Source organism: Mytilus edulis, chromosome 7 (assembly GCF_963676685.1).
Source record: "Mytilus edulis chromosome 7, xbMytEdul2.2, whole genome shotgun sequence".
Lineage (NCBI taxonomy): Eukaryota > Metazoa > Mollusca > Bivalvia > Mytilida > Mytilidae > Mytilus > Mytilus edulis.
In genome coordinates this window covers 43,372,128-43,382,811 of record NC_092350.1, presented here as the reverse complement: position 1 = coordinate 43,382,811, position 10,684 = coordinate 43,372,128, and the positions used below count along the sequence as shown (strand labels likewise).

At 32.0% G+C, this 10,684-nt stretch overlaps 1 protein-coding gene across 1 annotated transcript; it reads right to left on the bottom strand.

Moving 5' to 3' along the window:
* Positions 1 to 1,077: 1,077 nt before the first annotated feature.
* Positions 1,078 to 8,993, bottom strand: LOC139481540 (stabilizer of axonemal microtubules 3-like). Its single transcript, XM_071264946.1, has 6 exons — positions 8,696 to 8,993; positions 7,771 to 7,959; positions 7,182 to 7,358; positions 5,773 to 5,993; positions 5,077 to 5,294; positions 1,078 to 1,942 (listed from the first exon to the last, which is right to left on the bottom strand). The coding sequence occupies exons 1-6, from the start codon at positions 8,804 to 8,806 to the stop codon at positions 1,854 to 1,856; spliced, it is 1,005 nt and encodes a 334-aa protein (XP_071121047.1). The 5' UTR covers positions 8,807 to 8,993; the 3' UTR covers positions 1,078 to 1,853.
* Positions 8,994 to 10,684: the final 1,691 nt, after the last annotated feature.

Below are 10,684 nucleotides of genomic sequence, written 5' to 3'. Positions count from 1 at the left end.
ATCTAACCATGTATTTAGATTTTGGATATTGGACCATAATAGGTAAATGTCCAATTTAAAAATTTTAAGTTTTTAAGTTTAAGTTCTTAGACCACATTCATTCTGTGTCTGAAACCTATGTTGTGTCAACTTTTTAATCACAATCAAAATTCAGAGCTGTATCAAGCTTGAATGTTGTGTCCATACTTGCCCCAACTGTACAGGGTTCAAACTCGGCAGTCGTATAAAGCTGCGCCCTGCGGAGCATCTTGTTAAAACTGGTTAAAGTCTAATTTGTCAAACCTCAGCAATTGGAATTTCAGATTCAAGTTTTTTCTGTTCACATCAACTGTTTTTATCAGGGTTACATATAAATTCCACAACTGCGACAAGTGTGTTACGATATTTCTCCACTGAAGACATTTAAATTTAAAGTGTGAGGCTTGCAGAGCTTTTTAAATACTTAAAATTTAACTGTTGAGAGTGGAGAGATATCATAATGCACTAGTTATAGTGATGGAGTCCACTTCTCTAATGACTTTTATTCTTCCTTTTCAAAGATTTGAAGAAAGCTGTGTACTTTTTATGTGATGCATCAGACATTGTCGCCTTTTTTCATACAGTCACAGTAGGAAAATTCAGAAGAAGCCAAGAAAATAAAACATCACAGTTAAATTTCGACCAATCATTTGCCGAAAACAGATTTTCCACTAGTGAGGAGAAATATTTTTCTCACATCAATCGAGAAATGTGAAAATAGCACAAAAATTAGAGAAAATATGTTCCATCACTCTTTGTATTATGTTTTGTATCAACTGAATGTTTTGTTAAATTGTCTTTTAAACGTTTGATTTTTGGTTCATATGTCATAACATGTTAAATTTCATCAGAGGATAACATATAAAAAAGGTATTATATAACAATTGAACTTTGACAGGCTACTTTCCAACAAAGGTCAAAACTGGACAAATAAAATCAACACAACAAGAGTCTACCTTGCTTTCTTTAACTATAGTAAATAACCACATCTAAGACTTCAAGGGAACCAAATATCTTCGACAATTTACATCTTGTCATACCAATGAACAACTAAATCAATAATACTTTATTTCTTTTTATTTCTTCACAAATATTTCAATTTGTCTCAAGTTGAAAACAGTTTATACAATGATACAAAGGCATAAAACATGAAGTGACATAGACAGCTAAATAATCTGTCCGACTATAGATTTATCTAAAACTTAACAACACATCAGCTAATAAAGCAATATGTTGCTCTAAAATGCAATATAGAAAGAATTAAAATTGTCTAAAATATGATGTAAGAAGTTTGTGTAAGATGATAGAAAACAATGAAATTAAAAGACAACAATATATATATATATAAAATTCATAAAAAGCATTTATATCACAGGATGCTTGCTCGAAAAAAATACAAACAAAGTAAAAAGTGTTCAAGATAGTCTTGCTGAATAGTAAACTAAATTTAGAGTTGTTAACATGATTAAACCTTAGATTGTTTTTCTGATTCATATACATGATTATACATGCCATTATAGATTTTAATTTGGTTGCCAATGCCTAACAAATACATAGAAAACTTAATAAAAATACTGATAAAAGATTCTTGTTTAAACTTTCTTTCAATTGTTATTTTATGATTGATTCTTATGAATTTATTTATCAGCTGTTCAATGTCCAATCATGCTATGGCAAATATTGTCTTATTGTTTTGAATATAGCTTGATATACACATTGATTGCACTTAATATGAATTAATCAGGCCATCTTAATCCATGATTGAAATTTATCATGATTTTACTTTCTCAAACAAATCAAATCTCCAATATAGTGTTTATTATCAAGTGGTTTCTTTACACAGTAATTGGATTTCCACTGCCAACATTTTGGTATTCTGTGTTGTACATTTTTGGTGCTGTCATCACAGATTTAGTTCCTGGTGCTATAAATAGATTAAAGATAATATTAAAAAAATATACTGGAAACCAGATAAACATTTGATTAGAACATTATGCATATTACTGTTGAGGTTCTCACTATTTAACAAATATATATAAATAATTATTATTATGACATCAACCAGAACCAGGGCCGTAACTACCTATGAGGCAGGGGAGGCAGTTGCCTCCCCTGAATTTTCTATACTCAAATTTTTTTTTGAAGTAATAAAATGAAAAATTGACATAGTGTTTCCTACAGGTGGTTTTGGCGTGTAATGGCGCCCTGCCGCGATTTCTCGACGCCCTGCCCTTTTTGGGAAAAAAAATTGGCGCCCTGCCCTAATTTTGTCGAAATTCCTGACGCCATGCCTTTATCGTCGTAATTAACAACCGGTACTGAAAGACATATTTTATGAATACCGCTCGAGTTATTTCCCTTCAAAACAAAAGTTCACAAGGTCGCCATTTTGTAATCGATTTCGTAATCAGCTGATTAGCAAACTGCAATAGATTGAATAGTGAATACAGATACTAATCACGGGTCCTGATTGTATCCCCCAAGTCCCAGAAACATCGTTTTGCCTAGAAGATTAATGAAAAAACATCGATGTGATGCTTAGATAATTTTTTTTTACAGATGATAGATTTCTAATTTACATAATTTACATTGTTTGCATGGTTGAACAAGCCAATGAACGGCGATCATGAGACATTTGTCAAATTGAAAGGTAAAAATTCTTTGCAAACTATTTTTTAAATACAAATGATTGACTGTACCTTAAATGAAATGAATAAAAATCCAAACTAAATTATTAAAAGCAGAATAATCCAGAAAATAAATGAATTCCTTGATCAAATGTTTTCTTTTGTTTACAAACATGTCACATGATCATTTTAGGCGGGAAAAATACTTGGGAAAACACCTAAGTAACAGACAACTATGTCTGGCTATTTATAGACATTTAAAATAAACAGCTGATATGGTAGTGCCATGAAAGTAGTAAAACTTGTTGTATCTATATTAATTTAATTTGGAAAAGGGTGTAGAGGGGAAGGGTTTAATTTGTAAAGTTATTTTTTTTTGTAATTTAATAAATTTTGGTTACTAAAAATGACCCAGGATATCAGGGAATGTGTCAACCTGTTTTTAGGGGAAAAAAGGAGGATTTGTCAATGACAATTGATATGACCAAAGCAATATTTTTATATACATGTATATGACATAGTGCTTTCTTGTTTTTAAAGAACTGATTTTGTTTTTAATTGTGTTTATTGTTTTAAATATTTCATATATATATGTTTTAAACACTTTTTCTTGTTTAACAATTTGTTTTAATGATTGATTACAGATGTATATGTCCTTTTTATAGTATTAAACTAGTATGTTTTAAATGAATCCATTTTATAGAAATTGCCTGTTTATGTTAAGTAAGTGCCCTAAAATTGTTGTCCATCGCGCTTAATGTGCCCTCTGAGCTAACAATTACCCTGCCCTTTTTAAAAGCTGCAGGAAACACTATGACAATATGTACACGAAGAACTTGAATTAATGTTGTAAGCAACACAAGATTACAGTTTTAACAGTGTTATCATAATACGTGATATCTGTCATTTTCCGGATTTTTTTTATCAAAAATGGACCGTTTCAGTATTTTTTTATTATTTTTCTCGTGTGGCTACGATAACACATGTATATGGTTGAAACTTTGCTTTCGATAATTTTGAATAAAACTTAACTATTCACATTTATTTAGGGGCTCAATTAAGCAGAGGAAGTTCCCTTATATATAATGTATTGTGAATCTTTTATGATATCGGAAATTCATTACCGACTGAATCAGCTGTTGGGTCAAGTTTTTAACGTCTTCCGATCGTACGAGAACATTATGGTCAATGCCTTAGTAGTTATAAAAACACTCCCAATTGTTGTAGCAGGGACTTTCTATACTAATTATAGAAAGTCCCTGGTTGTAGTTATATACATGTCTGTTCAGCTTTCAACAATATTGAAATTCAAAGGTCCTCGATAAAAAAAAATATCTTGCGTTCTATGAACTTGCTTTACATGTATTTTGAAGTTACCAGTTTGATTTCTAAAAAAAATGTCTTAAAAAACAGATAATAATTGTTTGCATAAAAATTTCTTCCAGGATCCAGCAATACTGATATGTTTCTTAAAGTAGGGAAATCGAAGGAAAACGGGTGATTTTTAGCCATATTGAGAAAAAATCTGCGGTCACAATGTATTTAATGTTGACAATTATAGGTTAAAGTACGGTCTTCAAGACGGAGCCTTGGCTAACCCCGAACAACAATCTCAGCTTGTTGTTGCATAAAAAATGCTTCCAGGTTCAAGCAACACTGATGTTTCTTAAAGTAAGGAAATCGAAGGAAAACGGGTCATGTTTAGCCATTTTATTGAGAGAAAAAAAATCTTTTAGGGGCGGCCCCTAACCCCTGCCTCCCCTGAATTCGAACCCTAGTTACGGCCCTGAGAACATGATAAGTGGAGTACTCTAATTTACCTTCACATTATTTATTTATTTTCAAAATCAATTACAAATCTATATTACTAAATTAGTTGAATGTTATGTAACATGTAGCTGCGAAACCGTAACTCTTATGGTCCTTTTTTATTTTATTTTTATTTTGCGGACCATAGATCCGCAAATAGTCAAAAAATAACATAAGGACCTAAGAGCTACGGTTCCGCAGCTATGTAACATGATGCTGCTAAATTTGTGTTTATAATACAGGAATTCATAGATACCAGGTACATACATATGTACTCCATAACAACTTTTTTAACTTTTCAAAACCATAAAGACATTTAATGCAAATTTGACACTGAATCAATTATTTGTTCAAAATTATGAAATCTTTATACTATCAACAAAGCATTATAATCCTATTGTATGGGTTCACTGCTTCATATCCTGCAAATATTACATCAGTTAAACTGATTGATAGATTTGTGTTTTATTGATTTGATAGATTTGTGTTTTATTGATTTGATAGGTTTGTGTTTTATTGATTTTTCTTCTTTCACTCAGTGCTTGGCTATTTCATGGTGGCCAGTTTTTATTGAGAATGATAAAAAACATAAAATTAATTTCAATTATGCAGTTAAACTTACGTGGAAGGACCCATGGAGTATCTACAGGACAATAGAAGTTTTCTTTAGCTTTAACATCTGTTGGTTGGATAAACGATTCTGTGTACAGTGACTTGAGGCCTCCATGTGGCACTGGCAGTAAAGATTTAGGCTGGCGAGGTATTTTTGTCCTTGATTTAAACCATGTGGGATCAATCATGGGTAACTGTTCTCTACGTACATTATCCTTTGGTACTGGACTGAAAGATGATGTAAATTAATAAATAAAACATAACATTATAAATTATAGTAATGATTGAAGAAATACATGAGACATGTGAGAATACAAAAAAGGCAATTTTGAGACAAATTAGAACAATTCTTATTTTTCTGTCAAGAATATTTCTATGAGGAATTTAAGAGTTGTCTCCCATCTGACATCCCACTAATCTATTATCTCCAAATGCATTATGCAGTAATCGGATGTGCCAGGACAACTTGATATACATGTATCTCCTTCACCTGACATATTTAAAGGGCCCTTGAATTCATTGAAAGATAGATAATCCAAAAATGTAAATTAAATTTTAAAGGAAGGACAGAATGACAGTCATTGGTAACAATAAAAGGCTCAGTTCCTGGTAAATATTTATGAAAGCATAAAAATAGACCTCATAAAGCATTGTTTAAGAAATCCATTATGTCACTGCAACTTTAAGCTACTATCATATATCTTACTTGTTTTTATTTCCATGTCCCCATGCTTTAGGATAGTCCTCACAATCCCAGTAAGTGGCTACATCTTTCTTCGGGTATTTTTTCAATTCATCTGGTTTAAATGATCTGTGGTCCTTTTGTGTTGTTGTGAGGTAAGGGTCCATTAGTGTAAGCACACCCTGGTCTCTCACATAGAATGGTTTTGCCTGGAGTTTTGGATTCTGTGTGGATCCTTGACCATACTAAAAAGGAACAAATATTTTAATTTTAAAAGAAATATAATTTAAATTGGATCATTTTTTTCCTAAATTTAAAACTACGGTATTAATAGTATCATCTTATTATATTAAAACTGGATAATGGTATAAATATAACATGTATCATCATCACAATATGTGTGTATATATGTCAGTCATTTATCCTGAATTTAGATTAATGCACAAATCGATGTTAACCTCAAAGACTGAACTTTCAGTTTGTACATGTTAAAATAGACAAGTTTCGAGTTCGATACATTTCCGTCAAACTCTGGTTTTAGCTAACCTCATTCGTGCGATTAGGGCCATCGTCACTTCCGTTCTAATGTTGAGTAAGTGGATGAAAAATTGTAATGCTATATTGCATGAATTATTCGGCAAATTTAATTCTCATAATTGTCAATCAGCACTGCTGTCATTAGGAAATTGTGATTAAGTACTTACAAAACAAACATTATTTCTAGTTTATCCTGCACAATGATGATCACTAAGACGCTTGATGAACGTTAATAGTGCAGGGATACAGGCGATCCCTTCTATCTGGTAAATGACGTCATGAAGGCGTGCATAATTGATGAGTTTTTTCCAATGACGGATGAACTCGAAAGTGGTCTATTAGTGTGTTGTGTATTCCTGAATATGCATGTAACTAATTTTCACTGGACATATCATTGAACATCCATCCATTATCATAATAATCCTTATTTTTAGTCCTTTGTACCCTTTTTAATGAAAATATTCACCACTTTCATGATAACATTTATGAAAATGCATTATGCAACTTAACAGCTACATATAATTTTACTATTTCAAATTCATATTGTGACAATTTTTCCTTTTATATGCATACTTTTTTCATAAATGAAAATAACAAGAATGTGTCCCCAGTACACGAATGCCCCACTCGCACTATCATTTTCTATGTTCAGTGGACCGTGAAATTGGGGTAAACCCTCTAATTTGGCATTAAAATTAGAAAGATCATATCATAGGGAACATGTATACTAAGTTTGAAGTCGATTGGACTTCAACTTCATCAAAAACTACCTTGACCAAAAACTTTAACCTGAAGCGGGACAGACGGATGAACGAACGCACAGACCAGAAAACATAATGCCCCTCTACTATCGTAGGTGGGGCATAAAAATGATACTATTTTAAGTCAGAAGTTACCTTTGAAGGTCCTTCCACATGGTGATCCCACTGGTTGTATGTCTGTGGGATGTTCAGACCAGCTGCATCATCAAAATGGTATTTTTGTCTTACTCCTGCTTTGTTTCTGTACTCCTCTTTAGTCTCTGACATCTGATTGCCAGCAGACAGAGGCTTCCTCCAACCTCCTTTATCCAACTAAAATGACAAAGTGATTGAGTTCAATAAGCAACAGAAAGTGAATGCATGTAATTTTTGTTACAAAAATGTATGTTGAATTTTAGATCTTATTTTATGCCTTTTTTGTGTTATTTGTATGCTAACTTGTTGTCTCATTAATGTACAATGTATACCTCTCAGTTCTCACATCTTGTCAATACCAAAAAAATATATTTAAATGATCTTAAACACATTTAAGTAGTTTTTTCATATAAAATAAATCTACCAATATTTGTTTCTTAACATAGCTTAGGCGTCTTCTAAAAGTCAAGACTGAACTTCACCTAACATCGTTTTTTTTAAATAAAGATAGTATATAAATGTTTATAAAGTGTAATTGTTTCGGTAAGCCAGGCTTCTTATTAATATTAGTTCTAACCCAAATAAGTACCTTTTCTGCTAAATCTTTGATATAGTTGACTTTCCAGTGACCTGGAGCTTTAGTATGGACAGTATTATGAAATGGTCCATATGGATATTTGTTATCGTGAGCTTTCCCAGTGGTGGTCTCAAAGTGTTGATCTCTAGTGACTTCATCCTGCTTGGCAAGTGGAGGAGGAAGTGGTTCTCTTATTAATGTCTGAAATAAAATAAAAAATCTATTACTTTAAAGTATAAAAAAGTTTATATTTGAACTGTTGAAGTCTTATACATTATGTATTTATACAAACAGAACATGTTTTTAAAAAGTGGAATGTGATAACTAACTAACTAACATTGTACATTTATCTGATGATCATGCAACAATGTATCAATTATCAGCAATACTCAGATTAAAAATTGACAAATTATTATCTTATTTAATTTTAAGTAATCCCATATTCTGCTTAGGAAAGTGCCCTGAAAGACAAATACAAATGTATGTAGAGGCACTGATCGATAAAGTAATAATATTGTTTTATATTTTATTAATAACATGAATAAGCCACAATATAAACACTCATTCTGTGTGGAAAAAATCATCAGTTGGAACCAACTATCAAATAAGGATGTGCATGCTAATTCTGTAGTAGAGACATTCAAGAACACTCTCAGGAACACCGCTCATAAGACACACATGTAACAATGGCACTCTTCTACGTTGACGTTGTGTAAAAAAGCCTATTTAAAATCTCTACACGTCCATCACAGATATTCTAAGGGAACCAACCCTATATACATGTAGAGATTTACTAAATATAATCTAGCCTAAACCTATCCCCTAAACTCTAAAGTAAATGAGGGCCAAACAACAACCAATCAATCTCTATTCCTTGTCAGTGCCGAATTTACAATACTTAACATAACCCTTAAGTTAATTTATGGTGACAGTATACCTGGAATTCTGAATCAGGGAAATAATAGCCAGGTCTGTGATGATGTCCGACGCCAGTCGAGGTTTGTTGCCAATCTTGACGAGGCTCATATTTAATCTCCTTAAAACTCATATTTACGTTAGATTATGGCAATAAAACAGATCGTTTAACAGTTTTAACTTTGTAAGCAGATTATTATAATGTTCGTTTGATGTCTTTAGTCGTCCATTTATCGTTGTTATTCCCTTTAATTGTTTGAGATTCCTTCCGTTCTTTTCTACTGTGTATCTGTCGCCATGTGAACCAACAGGAAGTGTGTATGCTTGAAGCAAGGGACAATACTCATGTCGAATTAACTTTTACGCGGGAAATAATTTATAATGTTGGGACCAATATATTGGATAATAATAAGATACGTGGATAATTAATTTTTGTAACGTATACAAGGTAAAAATTGAAAAATATAAGACCTTTAATTTCTGCTTGCGGACCATCACAAGGTATCTAGAAATAAACCCATCCTGAGACTAATAATAACTTGAGTTTAATATATATATCAATATACAACTGGTAGTCTCAGACCCATCATATCATATCATATCCACTGGCGGATCTAAAAAATTTCATAAGTGGGAGCCCACTGACTGCCTAAGAGGGGGCCGCTATAGTCACGCTTCAGTGATTCCCTTATAAGCAACCAATTTTTTTTCAAAAGGGGGGCCCGGGCCCCCTGCCCCCCTAAATCCGCCTCTGATATCTCGAGTCCAGGATTAAAATTGTATACACCAGACACAGGCACTTGTCTCTGAAAAAAAATTCCTATATACCTTAATATATACCGTGTTATATTAAAGTGTATAGGAAAAAAATTAGAGACAAGTGCCTGCGACACCAGATGCGCGTTTCGTCAAAAAGGCTCACTAGTGAACTAGTGACGCTCGAAAAAAACAAGATTGAGTGTGAACTTGCAATTATTTGGTGCCGAGTGGTGAATTGAAAGGAAAGCTAAACAAAAAAATTGCTTATGTTTTCATACCAAAACAAAACCAAATACGAAAACTTTAATAGAAGAAAAATAAAGAATAGAGTATGGGGATGGAAAGTATAGAAAATATCTGTGGATAATAAAGAATTAGGTACTACAATACTGATTACAAAAATCAAAGCTGCACAGAGTAATATACAGTTGCAGACAAATTAATAGTAAAATAATGCATTAGAATTTTCAGAATACCCAAAGAAAAAAGGAAAGAAAAAGAAATTGAAGAATACTAAAATTAAAGGACGAGATATTTAAAAGACCCCCATACAAGATGATGATTGAACTCGTCAATTGAGAACTTATATATAAGTTATGACCCTTAAATATGATGTTTTATTATATTTTGGCGTTATCATCTAAAAAGTACATTTGGAAGACAGTAAATTCGAACAACATTATTACTTTTAAAAACTAATTAGCATAACAAGAACAGCAAATGATTCAGTTGGTTAATCGGCTTCTTATAGGAGTGATTGTCTTTAAATGACAATTTTTTACCAATTTTGATCTTTTTGCCTTATCTATACTATTAAACGAGAAGACCTCATTTTGTGTGTCGCTTCTCTTCTTTCCACAATAAATTAATATTGTCCCGTCATTGGACTAAATTTTAAGTCAGATTAGACTTCCGGTTTGCGTCTATCTTTTAACATACATATATATACGAATAAAGTGTATTTTAATTCTATCTGCTATCATTTTCAAGTTTACTATCCACGGCAGTCATATAGTTTATTAGAGTGTCTGTATACTATATCAATGACCACCATGGATCGATTAGTAAACTTAGAATTGAAAGTAAACACACTTTATTTATATAGTAATGAATGTTCCTTAATATACAGATAAGCGCTAAAATAATTCATGTGAACTTTTGGTACCTTTTCTGAAATTCTCAAATCATTAAATCTTTTACAAAATTTATTGATTACAAAAAAAAAGAAGATATGGTATGATTGCCATGTTGA

Coding starts and splice junctions, on each gene's coding strand:
- LOC139481540 (XM_071264946.1), bottom strand. CDS start 8,806: ATGAGTTTTAAGGAGATTAAATATGAGCCTCGTCAAGATTGGCAACAA. Junction 7,960..8,695: donor TCCCTGATTCAGAATTCCAG/GTATACTGTCAC, acceptor ATTTTATTTCAG/ACATTAATAAGAGAACCACT. Junction 7,359..7,770: donor TCAAAGATTTAGCAGAAAAG/GTACTTATTTGG, acceptor TTGTCATTTTAG/TTGGATAAAGGAGGTTGGAG.